Below are 16,003 nucleotides of genomic sequence, written 5' to 3'. Positions count from 1 at the left end.
TAAGCTAGTAATTCAAGAAAATGCTAAAAGATGTCGCTACTAGTATGTTTAGAATCTCAAAACAAATGAACTTAAAACTACTTTAAATCGAAAATAAGTGTATTTAAAATTACAGGCATATTTTTTTCAGCAATAACAAGTCAAATAAGTGTTATACAGGTCTGTTTTAATGAGTTTTCTTGCAATTACGCGTCAGTGGTTCAGCCAATCGGGGCCGTACGTCAGTAATCGCCGAACTCGCGGCGCGTGCAGTTATGTGGGAGGCTGTAACGCTGGCCTAAAATAAAAACAAACACTACGTATATTTTTATATGGCTTCGATACGACCGAGTTTGAAAACCTTGTGAATAATTTTACACGGAGTCATTTTTGGAATAGGTGAGTGCGTTTTGTATTTTTAAATGAATATTTTCGTATTGTTTCGTGAAAATGCTTTTAGATTATGTTTTTAATAAGGTTGATGACAAGCTTTATCTCTTTTTTTTCAAAGCTTTTAATGTGTTTAGTTATCTAAGTGTATATTAAATTATTTTACATCATTTAATTTAGGCAATCATTTTTAAAATTAATTAATTCGCGTTTAACATTAGTGTGTTAATATTTATTAACTATTAATCATTAATCGTGACAACGGTAATTATTGAACGTATTTTAATACTATTTCGAAATGCATTAGTGTTGTTTTTTATAATGAGATAAATTAATTCAAGAACTATAATTTTACATTTTCTGAAAAAGTCTAACGCGACTTTAACGCCATCTAGCAGGCAATAGTTTCGCAGAGTTATAAGAAAAGGTTCTTTCTCTGGTATATGTGCTGCCATCTAGTATCAAATAGATGTAGGGGCTTAAAGTTGAGGTAAACATCGTAGGCCTATCTTTAGTGATTTCGATTGACGTAAACACAGGATATTACATATAAAGCCTATTTCTTCCACACTTTCTTTCCACACAACTTTAAATCTGCGCAGCCTTTTAAGATTGTTTATTTCCGAATGAAATTTTATGATAAGTTTACAAATGCTATTCTTACAATAAATTGTCTAGCCTATATGTAGATTAATACCAGAACTGTGTAGGTTTTGCATACATTTTTATATGATATTATGTTTGTATGAACAAAATACTAGAACACGTATCTTAATTATAACACCATTTATTACTTATTGGAAGTTGACAATGCTGTGGTCCATTAAATTTTAATATTAAACTATTGGTATAAAACAAAAACAAACTATAATCATTAATCTTCAAAAAGCTCTTAAATAAAAAAAATAAACAAGGAATAAATTCTCATTTCGTATTTGCACCGCAACTTGAAGCGTAAGAGGGGAAAATTATAATAAAAACCTTCCCTTTTGTCTTCAAAGCGATCGTGAGATTGCGCGCAAAGGAAAATGAGTTTTCTGCCTAGCGAGAAATAAAGGGACGCTCTGTTACTTCGCTTTAAAGTGTTTAATATCAGTTTTTTTTAGATGCAAAACAATATTTATAAATTATTTACTTTAGAAGCTATTAGCGATAAATTATTTGTATCTTTCAAAATAAATAAGTATATCAATTTTTATCTAATAAAATCCCTTAGTGCGTAATATTTTAATGAAAGAAGATTTCGACTTTTAAAGCGATAAAACAAAATGATTTGTCTCGTTTTCATAGTTTATTTTATAAGAACGCATTTAAAAAATATCAGATTTCAAATAATTGTATACTTTTAAATTATAAGTCAAACAATATTTCGTGGATAATCGTTAAATATTTTTATATTTATAAGTTTAATAAGTAAAAGCAATAACACTGGCTGGCTGACAACTCACGCCACGGCAAGAATGCAACCATTTTACAATTCAAACTTTGAATGTTGTTCATTTGTTTCTAAAAATTGCACGCTCTTTAGCATCTAACAAAATGAGTTTATTGAACCTATTCACAAACAAACAAGTCATCATATTTAAATTTTAATTTATGTTTATATGAAGAATTATTAATTATTATTGATTAAAGCCGTCTAAAAAGGGCCTCTACGTGTTGGCTTCGGCCCCACGCACGCCTTCCAAATGTCCGGGACTCTGTAGTCCCGAGATATGAAAGGGACAAACATAATAATAATATTTGAAGAATTATAATACAATTCTATAAAAGTAAGAACATAAAAATTATATATTACGTAGCTCATATTAATCAGTCTTTTATCCATTTCAGATAAACTACAACATCGAACGCCATCATGGTAAGATTACAATTCTTTTACTCATATTTTCCGTTCTTCGATAATACACTTCGACATAAACATAACTATCAAAATCAATAACTCATTATTTTATATTATGTATGTCTATTGTCTGATATGAAAGGTATATTTGTAAATAAATGTTGATGTTTTTTTCAGTACGGTTTTGTGAATTACGCGTTGGAGTTACTGGTGACCAAAACTTTTAATGAAGAGACATGGGAGACTATCAAGTAAGTGGAACGGCTTTAAACCGATGACCAAGACCGATTAATATATTTGGCCATTAATTTTCTATAAAAAGAATTAAAAATTAACTAAGTCCCGTGAAATAATTGGCCGTATTGAATGAGAATTCTGATTCGTATTTTTTTATTTAGGAAGTCAGCTAGTTGTAGTAATAATTGTTGTAAATGACTGAAGAAGGTTGAAACGGAGACTACCGATAATTGTTTAAAGCATCTATTTAATTAAATACATTTCAAATTAATTTCTATTTATTACTACATCAGTATATTCTGAGAATTTTGTGATTTTGTTTGGAATTGTACTTTTAAACACAGACAGTATTATAACAATACATGTTCTGTATACACATAAAATATTTATCTATTTGTCAATTTTATAGGAAGAAAGCCGACGTGGCGATGGAGGGCAGCTTCCTCGTGAGGCAGATATACGAAGATGAGATCACGTACCATCTGATTACTGCAGCCGTTGAGGTGCTGCGTAAGTATTGATATATATATATATATATTGTATATGATTCAATGCTATTTTTCCGTGGTTATAGATGGAAATAAGAAATGAAATACATAATGATGGGTTTGGATTTTTGGTGAATTGTTGATATAGATGTCTATAATGATGTATGTGATAATCGACTGTTAATAATGATTTGATAAAATTTTAAAGTTTTGGAATAGAAATAAGCATAACCTACCTGAACATTTTTTTTAAACCAAAACCTTTTTTGATACTAAATCATAGTTAAATTGTATGATGAAAATAATAAATAAATTAAACTTCCGTTTTCGTCACAATTCTCGCGGTACTATTCTGTATGACAAGTGACAACGTATTGTCAAGAAGTAGTAGTATTTAATTTACATGATATATTATATACTTTGCTTTTTTGGGGTTTCAGAAATCCCAGCCGATGCTATTCTAGAGCTGTTCGGGAAGACATTCTTCGAGTTCTGCCAAGATTCTGGCTATGACAAGATTCTCCAAGTGTTGGGAGCTACTCCGCGAGATTTCTTGCAGGTTAGTATCGTAACTCCGATTTATATCTTATAACGCGCCTTTGTTTTTTTTACTTTTTTAAAAGACAACTCCCGTACTAAGAATTACTCTTGTGTCACGGGGACTTTTACAAACATACAAACACCGGACACAAAGAACAACCAGACCCAGAACAAATATTTGTGGGTAATGCGCAAATATAATATATTTCTGAATTTGACTTGCACGACATTCATCTAGATGTGTCATTAAAAAACCATTCTTACACCTTGCCCGATTTGGTTATAAAATTACATTCAAGTTACAAAATTTAGGAAGATAATATATTATAAATTAATGTGTAATAAAATTTCAAAGTATCATGATGGCTATCTGAATATTGTCCTACAAAAAATAAACATAAATTCTTAAACAATTTCAGAATCTGGACGGACTCCATGACCATCTCGGTACTCTATACCCAGGGATGCGTTCGCCATCATTCCGCTGCACTGAAAGACCTGAGGATGGAGCCCTTGTGCTTCACTACTACTCCGATAGACCAGGGTTGGAGCACATCGTTATTGGGATTGTCAAGGTTCGGACACTATGCAAATGAATTATTAGTTTTGGTTTGGTGTGTCCGTCGATCTAGAATCTTTTACCATAATGCTAAATCTTCGTACGCGCTCTTCCATTTGATACATTTTGTTATAACAATTTACTATCTGGCATACGACAGCATTTTAACTAAATGAATAATCTTAATTTTAACTATGTAATCAGAATCCAAAAGATAAAAAAAAGGATTAAAGTCTAATACAAAAAATATTGTATTGATATAACCTAGACTCAACTAAGTTACTGTTTGCACAAAGACACGTAAACGAATGAAGTTTTGAAATAACGAATATGATCATTTGCTTTTTAATCTACGTCTATTAACGTTTTTGTGAGAATTAATAAATACTAAAACATACAGAATGAGTCGATATTCTACGTTTGTCCGAAACGCTTACGCGCATGCGTATTACTGTCACATCGGAGATGTCAAACGAAGCTGTGTTTTCATTCAATATTTTGTTATAATGTTGAGTATCATATCTCAATTAAGTTCATTTCAATAGTGTTTATCATTGCAAGCAAATTAATACTACCATTATAGGTACAAGTTTGAAGAATCGGTGAGTATTTGCTAATCGTATATTATGATGGAACTATTTCATTAACTACCAGAACCTTAAGTTTTTGGAAATCATACTTTGTATGAGTGAGTATTATTGAAACAGGTTACAATTCAAAAGCAAAAATTATGTTTAAAGCTGTATACTACTTTATTTATTTAGATAATATGAAGATAGATAAATCTACTTAAAGCTTTATTCTGCTTTATGTATTAAAATGCCTTATGAAACAACAGATAAGTATCTGCGTCTTCCAGTAACAAAAATAGATTTATGTCATCATATATTTTTATTATAACTAACAAAGTATTATAAACAATATTTTTTGAACACTAGTTTCTTCAGATAAATAGAATGATTGAAAATAATTAACAACATTTCTATCATCTCCTTTTACAGACAGTGGCAAGTAAGCTCCACGACACAGAAGTAAAGGTGGAGATCTTAAAGACGAAGGAAGAATGTGACCACGTGCAGTTCCTCATCACGGAGACGTCTACGTCTGGACGTGTGTCCGCGCCCGAGATGACTGAAATCGAAACTTTGTCACTTGGTGAGAAAACCAGCGTATTATGCTGATGTTTTGTTGCATTTTTTTGATTTGATAGATTAGAATTGCTTGTTCAACATAATTTAAATTAACCATTAGTAGATGATTAATTATTGTATTCATGCAATATTATGTTAGACAACACATAGGCACTTACATTAAAGCAATTTAATTAACATGTTTTCATTTCATTAGGCGTCGTATTCATTCCAGCTGCTTTTCATATTTCACTTTCATAAATGAAATCGCAGGTCGTTTCGGATCTCTAACGAGGACCACAAATTCTTTTTCTGAGCAAAGAGAGGTTAAGTTTCTAAAAAAAAACTGGATTTATTTTTGTAGTACGCCATACCTGTACGATATATACCTATAGTGCTCTAATTTTTACAAACACTTTACACATTTCAGAGCCAAAAGTGAGCCCAGCGACATTCTGCCGCGTGTTCCCATTCCATCTGATGTTTGATCGTGAACTGAACATCGTGCAAGCTGGTCGTACTGTGTCGAGACTACTACCTAGAGTTACTCGACCTGGGTGCAAGATCACTGATGTTTTGGACACGGTAAGCAGTATACGACATATTTGTTTAGAAATAAAGAATAGTAGGTATTTATGTCAGTGTCATACAGAATTCCGAGTGTTAGCGAAACTGTTAAAATGTATGAATCAAAGATAACATTACGATGATTAAGCTTACTTGTTAAGTTCGCTCTTATTCGGTGCATACCTAGAAACATTAAAGTATACCGAAGAAATATAGCATATCAAGGAATATGATTGTAGAGAAAGTTTTTGAATTGCTTTTCTGAAACTCAAAGTCACAGGTTGATTTCAGCCATTATTGTTAACATTAATACTATTTAATGCATTCTAGGTTCGTCCCCACTTGGAGATGACATTCGCAAACGTGTTGGCTCACATCAATACGGTATACGTGCTGAAGACCAAACCTGAAGAGATGATGACCGTCACTGATCCTAATGAGGACATCTCTTCTTTGCGATTGAAGGTAAATTATTGTACATAAACATTCAGACCTAGTCACACACGACACACAGTGTCAGTCGGTCCAGTCCAATTGTCGTTTACCCGGGATGTTACCAAACTCCGGGCTGCTATAGTTGAGAAATATTTTACTTTGCCTGACCCGGGATTCGCACTCGAGATCTCTTAATCAGCAGTCTGATACACTACTGATCGCGCCACAGATATAGCTTCTTCTAATTACATTCTATAAACGGGTATAATATAATTATGATAAGGTAGTTTATAGACCCTATTTAAGTATTAAATATAAATTATTTTTACTGGGACTATAATATGTATACGGAGTGGTGGTAATAATATCTATTCCAAAAAGTGCAGCAGAAATCAGGTCAATTTATCTGAGATATAGATCTTATATTATTTTATTATCTTCTTAAAGAATAAAATTATTGATATTGGACTCAGTACCATGATTAACTTTTAAAATTGCAAGACCAAAAAACTGATTAAGATTTTTTAATTTGATTTTCAAGGTAACTTTAAAACAACAGTATCTATCGTACGTCTATCATATTTTTATCTACAATGTTCAGAACTAATTTTATAATTAAGACCTTGATTTGATTTTGTATTAGATCGTAATTATAATGTATCGATTGTTTTATTTCAGGGTCAAATGTTGTATATTCCGGAGACAGACGTCGTTGTGTTCCAGTGCTACCCTAGTGTCACTAACTTGGATGATTTGACTCGGTACGTATAATGTTGTGTAAAATATAAGTTCTATTTAATGGACGGCCTTATGGAAGCTATATTAGAATGGTACAAGAAGCACGAGGAAGGTGAAGTATTGTAGAATTCTTTGACGCTTGACTGATTTGTTAACCCGATTTTCAGTAAGGTGTCAGTTATCCCTTTTTGTTTCCTAGATAATAAAAATGGCAAACCTATTGAAATTATTAGCTTGTGCCGGTAATAAAAGAAAAAGATAATATGTTCAAAAAGAAAACAGTCTCAATAAGTTGTCACTGCGAATATTTACATGCATACACTGTAAGTACATGTAAAACGCTGAAAATGATCGTTACAATTCACGCAAAACTGAATACCACAAAACTCCTCGTTCTACATTTTCTAAATCAGGTTGTGGATATCCTTACAAATAATCAGTCACTTATAAATATGCTACAATTTTGCATTAATTTAGAAAATTGCTATATTTTCCAGCCGCGGCCTCTGCATTTCTGACATTCCACTCCACGATGCCACTCGCGACCTGGTCCTCATGTCCGAACAGTTTGAAGCTGACTACAAACTGACGCAGAATCTTGAAGTGCTGACCGATAAACTGCAGCAGACCTTCAGGGAATTGGACTCGGAGAAACAGAAGACCGACAGGTGAGACTAATAATCACAATTTACTAACATTATAAGAACAACTGCAAGGTAAACATACCGACAGGAGATAATAATATTGAAGCTTCTAGAAGAATCGGCAAAAAAGTAATTGGAATTTTTAACAATTTTATTGGTCGCTGAACAATTTTCATAACTTAGGTAAATCAGTTCGTTAAAAATATATGCAGGAAAAAAATGGTTTTTTGACGTTAACAATTCGCACATTTTAAAGTCACCCTACCCTACATCTACACTATTTAGAATAATCGAACAACATACCCACGTGAAAAAACCACTCGCGTTAGTTTAGCTCCAGAAATTTCAATAAATAATCTTCTTTTTCTCCAGACTCCTCTACTCAGTCCTGCCTATCAGCGTAGCTACAGAACTCCGTCACCGTCGTCCAGTCCCAGCTCGTCGGTATGACACCGTCACCCTCCTCTTCAGTGGTATCGTAGGCTTTGCCAACTACTGCGCCAGGAACACTGATCATAAAGGAGCTATGAAGATTGTCAGGATGCTGAATGATTTGTACACGGCGTTCGATGTGCTCACCGATCCGAAGAGGAATGCTAATGTTTATAAGGTAGGTGTGATAAACAGAAGAGACTGGTATGCATATTTTACCTAAGGCTATATGGAGCCTGAGTGCCCAAGTATTAGATTTTTACGGGTTTATTTTTACGGAATTGTTAGGGCAACCAAGAGTTTTGTATTATTCTGAAATATTGTTTCTCCTTTTCTGCTGAACACTGGACAGCATATTTTTATCAATTTACTGAATTCCCATTTTGACTACATTTAGACATTTGGAGAGAATTAGGGCCTTTACTCAGCGGTGGAACCACGCAGGTTTAAAAATCTTGTCATCATATTTTGCTATATTGTCGTAAAATTGTAGAAATTTATGTATTTTCTAGGTTGAGACAGTAGGCGACAAATACATGGCAGTATCTGGTCTGCCAGAGTACGAGGTTGGTCACGCCAAGCACATCTCACTGCTAGCTCTCGACATGATGGATCTCTCGCAAACCGTCACTGTTGATGGAGAGCCTGTGGTATGTATCACACCCAAGGACCTTTTTTGCTAATCTGATTGTATAATTCAATTTAATGATTTTAACAATTCTTCTAAACTGACATCTTTAATGGTTTATTTAGTACTAGCTTTTACCCGCGACTTCGACCGCCATTTTCCCTTGGGAATGCGTAATTTTCCCGGGATAAATAGTAGCCTAACTAACTTTGTTAACAAGCTATTTTGTATTAAGCTCAGGTCTTCGCTTAAAATCCACTACACATTCCTTAAGACCAAAATATCTAAATGATTAGATAGCTAATAAGTAGTATTTATGTCTTTTTTCTTAGGGCATCACAATCGGCATCCACACAGGAGAAGTAGTGACCGGAGTGATCGGTCACCGCATGCCGCGCTACTGCCTGTTCGGCAACACCGTGAACCTCACCAGCCGCTGCGAGACCACCGGCGTGCCCGGCACTATCAATGTCAGCGAGGATACTTATGGGTAAGATGCTTATTATTAAAATAATAAATATATTGGGGCCTTTATTTAGTGAAGGTTTATGTACCTTTTTGATTCTGGCATTTTATACATCGACTTGCTGTTGAGATAGGCTAGGTAAAGGCATGTCGACATTATTATTCCCCTTTAATAGGTTTTCGGCGATCTTGGTTATATACTATAGACCGATAGAATTAAAATTGTAGTTTCTAATCCTTGTATTCACTAAACACTGTAAATAATATCGGGAGCTAAATAGATTCTTAAAGTAAATAAAATGCGAGATCCAAATTTAAGGCGATTTCGGTTCAAGCATTTTTTAAATTACATATCGTTTATCTCGACATAGAAAACAATAAGTAACCAAGATAAACAAAACCATTAAACACTTTAAAATATTTAATCCTCACACAAATCCAAATACCGTTTCAAAGTCATCGGCACAGGCAACTTCTGTATACCAAAAGGCAGCTCGAAATTCTCCCAAAGCATTTGCCTTATCATACACCGACACAGATGTTTCAACTCAACCGGTTTCAAACCACAACGAGACGTCGGCACCAAATGATCTTGTAATATATCTCCATACTTCTCCAACATCAATTTCCTTTGATAATTATAATCTTCAGGCAATTCCAAATGCTTCAATTCTTCCTTGTTTACCGTTAAAACAATACTGGGGACTGCTCTCATCGCCATTTTTAAACAAGTCACTAGTTCGTAAGGATATATTCTGTTGTATTCATTCAATCTATCTAGTATAGACTCTATAGGGTTGGTAGAAACCTTGTCTGATGTTATTCTGGCACCAAATCTTAGAAGTATCATCAGCATTTCCGCTGCTCCCATTTGTATAACAACTCTTACTGGGGAGGCATGGCCACAGCTTTCTAAAGGCACGTCGATAAAGCGATAGGTTTTGCCATCTCCCTTGTATTCTAGGTTGGCATTCGTTGCGTGGTCTAGGAAGAAGACCAATGCGTGGACGTTTTCTTCTTTGTCCATGAAGTCTGATTTCCAACCTGCTAGGAAGTATGGTGCTGATGTACCGAATATTGCACCTGAAAGTATAAAATACGAATATTATCAATGCTTAGCATATCTTTTATAAAATAAATAAATAAAAGCCCCAGCAGTGGGGTGGGTATGGATTCAAAAAAATTGGAATATCATATTTGCTAAACTACATAACACTCATACACAAGTCTTGACGGCTCAAATACGGATAAAAAAAAATATCAATCAAACTCAAGAGTTCGTTATTAACAGTCAAATCAACTATAGTTTATTACTAGTAAAAATTCATATTAATAAACTTACCCAAAAATATCCTCTCAAAAGTCCCCTCACAAGCATACAGTTCATCTAAAAGTGCCGCTACCACGCCGTTATCTTGCAAGCTCCAGTCAAACGCTAGCTTCATGGCAACATACAGTAAGTTATGGTACTTCCCCATAAGACACACGTCGCCGTTGCTCGACTTGCAGTCATTGTGGTACTTCAAAGCAGAGACCACGAAATTCTTGCAGGAAATGTTGTCTGAGTGGTTTTGACCTGAAAATAGTAAATGACATATTTTTATTTATTGGTTTTAATTCATCGGTGTCTGCAAATATGGTAAAATGGCACGTTTTTTTATGTATGGGTAGTAATGGATAATGGCTTTTTATTCTTGAACTAACTGACTATAATCTACTACTTAAATTAATCTGGTCTTAGAATCAATTAAATTAAACTTCCTTGAAATTATTTTCTTATTTTTTCTATTAATAATACCTCAACAGTAAACAGGTGCAGTCAACAAAACACATACTGTTACCTTCTATTTTATCATATTTGTATATAAGCAAACATACATAATATGCTCATTTCATAAAGATCGCTTCTATAAAGTTATGCATTTTGGTATCCACAATCCTAATTATATTACGGCTATCGATTGAAAACTTTTATAAAAACAATGCTAGTATAAATATTTTGAACCTCTCGCACACCCAGCAATGACAGTACTGAAATATTCCACAAGCTCCCGCCGTTTCGTCCTCTCGTTCAAACAGTCGCGATCCATATTAGAGAACACTCCATCAAAATAATATTCCATGAACGTATCCATATTTTACACGAAAAATTTATCAACCGCACCAAATGTATCAAAAATTTCAACTTTCAAATTTTGACTTATGATATGTTTTATATGGCCAGGAATTTTTGCATCTATAGTATTTATAGCTGAACCTTTCGCTTTATAAATATTTGTTGGTAAAATTCACTGTTTATCATTTGTAAAATTAACGTCTTCGTTAGGTAGACTACGTTGCTTGGCTGTTGTGTGAACAATAGTTACAAAATCACTTTCAACCCCAGTTCCAAGTTGAATACGTTCAAGTGCAGTATAATCTTCTTTGCGTTTGTCGGGAAGCCGTACACGGTTTCCTATTTTAATAGCTTCTATTACGAAGGAAGTTGATACTTGTTTGTCTAGATCGGTTTTATTTTCTATAAGGTTTTTTGATAGAAACAATTATAGTAGAATAGACCATAAATTTATAATGAAACAGAGTCTGTTTAAAAACCAAAGAAATATATTTTCATTAACTTGTCGAAAACAAATAATCATCGAAATTGAGTGTATTTTTGTATTGATTTAACCGGCGTTGTGGTCTATAATCAGCTAGGGATTATAAACTTTCATAATAGGTTGAGAAACGAACTATTTTAAGAATAAAGCAGAAGATATAAACCAGATCTCTTCACAATGTTAAAAACAAGATTAAAGGCTTGTGGATTATTGTCGGATAACATACCCAATAAATAAAATGATGGCAATATTATGAAAACAACTGTCAACTTTCCACCTGATAACCTAAATGTATACCTCATACATAAGTATGCAGAAATGTTCAAACCGGGGATTATAGTTATAAATAGAATAACTAGATAAATGTCAGAAGATAAAGTAGGAACACATTATTTTAATAACACAGTATCATTGATACACCTGTCTTGTAATCTTATGCAAAACTGACCTTTACTCACACACATTTTAAACTTATCATATTCATCCGACCAGACTCCTACATATTTAAGTAAAGGCGAAAATACTATGCAAATGACACTTTACGCTTAACTTTTATTATTACAAAGAGTAAACGAGAATTTTTGAGAGATTGTATGTAGGGATAATCTCCAAAACCACTGAATGTGTTTGAAAAATATTTTCCTATTTGAAAAGTACATTGTAGCAAATGGACAATTTTTTCTATAATATATCTAAGACTGCTTTCTTATATTATAACGGCAAAAGTTTGATTATTTGGCAGATTAGATACAATGACATGTTTGTCACCCAATTACGTTAAACAAGAGTACAAAATTCGATAAAAGTTAATTTACAAATATTTTATGACCTGGATATACTTTTTACCCCGGAAACTATTTCACACGAACCCAATCGCGAGCTTAATTAAAGCTGGTTTCTATTCAAAATATTTTTTTGTTTGCAGGTATTTAATGCGTGAAGATAACTACGATGAACGTTTTGAACTAACTTACCGTGGACACGTCTCCATGAAAGGCAAAGCTGAGCCGATGCAGACCTGGTTCCTGACAAGGAAGAAGATCTAAATATATTTCTGTTAACTTTTAATCTTTCGCGATGTATGAATAATAACTAATATTACATGAGGATTCATATTTCGAGAACATAGGTAGTTAAAATACCGCTAAAACATCAAGCCTAAATAAATACATTTGTTACGTATGCCTCCGTGGCTTACCCTCTTATTCATAAAAATATGTGAAGTTATGAAAGGCTTATAAAGTGTTTTGTTTCTTTCACTCCTTAGCGAAATGAAAAAGAGAAAACATAATATAGTAACTTTTTACTAAAATAGGTTTAAAGTGTTTTTATGAATAAGAGGGTTAGTGTTTAAGATGGTCGCTACACCACTATCTCTGCTACGGAAGATCCGACCCCATACCCAACACGGAACCAATGTATTGTGACGTGACCTATAAATAGCTGTTTCGGGTCTAATAATACTTCGTGTTTATTGTTTGCATGTTTGTAAAAGTCCTCACGACGTCAGAAGTGTGAGTTTGAAGAAAAAAATCTTATGTAATATTAGTTATTACTTATATAAACTTGTGATGCTCTCTAGACCTTAAAATATAATATCATGAATATTTTATTGATGTCATAGGGCCTAAGTATACCTGTCAGCAGATATAGAGAACCAAAATGATCATTACATAATCAAAAATGCACTCAACATTAAACGAAATAAAGTTCAAAATAGCATGCAGTCATTGACTTGAAACTATAGAAGAAGTAAACATCGGTAAGTTATTCTGAGCTTTATTGTTATAATACTAAAGATCATAATCAAACGATGTGAGGTGAGCATTAATTGATCATTTTGCTGTCCATTCTGCTAAAGTAAATGATAACTTCGATATGTAGTAGAAAATATTTTGTCTTTATAAGTAACATTCAATCAATCAGTTTTCTCATTTCAATCTTATGTATACAGATATAACTTTAACTAAAGTGAACTAAGGTTATATAAAACCTCTTGTCTTAAGTATAGTTTTCAATTTTTGTGACATATTTTAAAAAATACATCTAATCCAAAAGTTAATTTATCATTCGTTATATTCTATACGCAAATTATTGACACTATATCCTAAATATTACCAAATAGTACATTTTTAAGTAAAAAAATATTGTATTTCCCTTCCTCTTACTAAATAACATCGTGTACGCTATGATTAGGTCATACGAAGTTGTCTCTTTTTCACTGATACCGTTTCAAAATTGATTGAAAGTAAAACCCTGTCAATCGAAGCTTACACGACGTTTATTAATAAGGCATCTAAGATTTACGACCAGTGCGATGCCAGGACAGCTTATAGATAACTGTCGGATTGCCAATCCGATAAAAAAGTCACAAGAAATGTATACACCTGTCAAATTTCATCATGATAGCCTACCCGGTACTTATTTAGAGCATTAACATTCCATATACATCTCAGCTGAGGTTTAAAATCTCTTTCTATAAAGTAGTTTATCATAAAGTAATACAAATTTCACTATATTTAAGTTACCAAATATTATTTAAGAACATTATTTACTACTGTTGCTTTCTCAAAGCTTTACTTCTGTTACCAAATCAAATGTTTATTCAAGTCTAGTCAATCTATGTTTAGTTAAATTATATTTATTGAGTGTTTAAGAGTTATTGCAGACAATATTTTTGGCATCAACGAGTAGCATATTGCAAATTTTAAGACAATTGTGGTATTAAAATTGCGCATTTAAGTGTCGTTATAAGTATTGCAGTGTCTAAAAAATTCTTGCAATTGTACAGTCTCGTTTTGACAACTAAGCCTCTGGAATTGTTGCGATTAAATTGATAAAAAACCTATAGTAAAAGAAAAACATGGGATACGTTTTTCAAAAACCTAATTGCATTTGTCTCAAATCACACGCGAGGAGCTGTCGGTATTATGTAGATACTAGCTACATACATATTATATCATCACGATTGTATGAGGTATAGTTTTGATTGTATCGACATAGTATCAAGTTTCCAAAAGCTACTACATCGACGCTAAAAATATTGTATGCATGTCTGTAGTGAAATCGAATATTTCATAAGTTTCATAACTTCTAAAGGTGTTGTAATATGTAATATTATTTCTACTATTGTGATAAATATCCATGTCAAATTTATTAGAAACAATAAAGAGATTATAGCTATATTTTAAGTTTCTTTCACAACCTATAAATAGTCGATTTAAGAAATGTTTAAGTTTGATGACAGTGATTTACGAGCCGATGTCGATGCTCATAAAATATTATAATGATGTTAGATATTGCGTTATGTAATTTTCTAATGAGTTAACTTTTATATAAGAGAAATCTTGAACCATTTCTTTGGAGATTTTTATTCGGTAGAAGGTTTCAATTCTGTCCGTCTGGATATAGATGGATATAGACTCAGACCTTTTAAACTTTCGTGTTACATGTTTATTATAATTAGCTGATCAGGCAGGTGTTAGATTGAGTCTGCCTGCGACCACGGCTAGTGCAACCTGTGTCGATATGTCAGATATTCTAAAATGCGTGTACGCGTTAGTACTCGTATTCTAATATACTATATACTAGCTGACCCGCGCAACTTCGCTTGCGTCACATAAGAGAGAATGGGTCAGAATTTTCCATGTTTTTGTAACACTTTTTACTGTTACCTACTCTGCTCCTATTGGTCGTAGCGTGATGATATAAAATATGCTTTTTTTCACGAAAAATATTCTCAAAATAATTATATCTCTTAGTTTAACGAAGTCGCGCTAAGGCATCTGCCATTAAAACAGTTGCCATGGCAACGGAATTTTGTTAATTCAATGTCATTATAATATTGATTTTTCGCGACTTCGTTGAATTTTCTGAATTTTCCCGGGAAATGCGTAGTTTTCCCGGAATAAAAAGTAGCCTATGTCCTTTCTCGGGTATCAAAATATCTCCATACCAAATTTCATGCAAATTGGTTCAGTAGTTTAGACGTGATTGAGTAGCAGACAGACAGACAGACAGACAGACAGACAGACAGACAGACAGACAGACAGACAGAGTTACTTTCGCATTTATAATATTAGTATGGATATATATATATTCGTATTCTAATATCTCTCAGTGAATAGAATTAAACCGTTTCTGGATTGCCGTTTTTATCTTGGATTTAATCAAGATGAACGAAAATATTACAATGTTTGATGGTCGATGATTAAAAACATTGACCACTGGCTTGATTATTTATTCCCTGTGCACAAAAAGTACAGACAAAATAATTACTATTTGGTGCACAGAAAATAAGGTTAAAGATGTAATTGAAGTGAAAGACA

The 16,003-nt window shown here is 33.1% G+C and overlaps 2 protein-coding genes across 2 annotated transcripts; one reads left to right on the top strand and one right to left on the bottom strand.

The window, feature by feature from the left end:
• Positions 1–215: 215 nt before the first annotated feature.
• Positions 216–14,860, top strand: Gycbeta100B (guanylate cyclase soluble subunit beta-1-like). Its single transcript, XM_076126081.1, has 15 exons — positions 216–378; positions 2,203–2,230; positions 2,390–2,463; positions 2,859–2,959; positions 3,378–3,496; positions 3,897–4,052; positions 5,038–5,191; positions 5,597–5,751; positions 6,064–6,198; positions 6,847–6,929; positions 7,404–7,574; positions 7,923–8,160; positions 8,495–8,632; positions 8,943–9,100; positions 12,601–14,860. The coding sequence occupies exons 2-15, from the start codon at positions 2,228–2,230 to the stop codon at positions 12,719–12,721; spliced, it is 1,806 nt and encodes a 601-aa protein (XP_075982196.1). The 5' UTR covers positions 216–378; positions 2,203–2,227; the 3' UTR covers positions 12,722–14,860.
• On the bottom strand, positions 9,479–11,447 carry stops (SOCS domain-containing protein stops). Its single transcript, XM_076126082.1, has 3 exons — positions 11,081–11,447; positions 10,418–10,651; positions 9,479–10,158 (listed from the first exon to the last, which is right to left on the bottom strand). The coding sequence occupies exons 1-3, from the start codon at positions 11,208–11,210 to the stop codon at positions 9,497–9,499; spliced, it is 1,026 nt and encodes a 341-aa protein (XP_075982197.1). The 5' UTR covers positions 11,211–11,447; the 3' UTR covers positions 9,479–9,496.
• Positions 14,861–16,003: the final 1,143 nt, after the last annotated feature.

The sequence above is a fragment of the Anticarsia gemmatalis genome, chromosome 18 (genome assembly GCF_050436995.1).
Source record: "Anticarsia gemmatalis isolate Benzon Research Colony breed Stoneville strain chromosome 18, ilAntGemm2 primary, whole genome shotgun sequence".
NCBI lineage: Eukaryota > Metazoa > Arthropoda > Insecta > Lepidoptera > Erebidae > Anticarsia > Anticarsia gemmatalis.
Note: the sequence above shows the minus strand (reverse complement) of the source record. Positions and strands in the feature narration are given on the sequence as shown.

Excerpts from the sequence above, each read along its gene's own strand:
- Gycbeta100B (XM_076126081.1), top strand. Across the intron at positions 6,199-6,846 it reads TCTCTTCTTTGCGATTGAAG|GGTCAAATGTTGTATATTCC; the intron begins GTAAATTATTGT and ends GTTTTATTTCAG. Across the intron at positions 6,930-7,403 it reads AACTTGGATGATTTGACTCG|CCGCGGCCTCTGCATTTCTG; the intron begins GTACGTATAATG and ends TATATTTTCCAG.
- stops (XM_076126082.1), bottom strand. The coding sequence starts at position 11,210 with ATGGATACGTTCATGGAATATTATTTTGATGGAGTGTTCTCTAATATG. Across the intron at positions 10,652-11,080 it reads CATTGCTGGGTGTGCGAGAG|GTCAAAACCACTCAGACAAC; the intron begins GTTCAAAATATT and ends TACTATTTTCAG. Across the intron at positions 10,159-10,417 it reads TTTTGAGAGGATATTTTTGG|GTGCAATATTCGGTACATCA; the intron begins GTAAGTTTATTA and ends TTATACTTTCAG.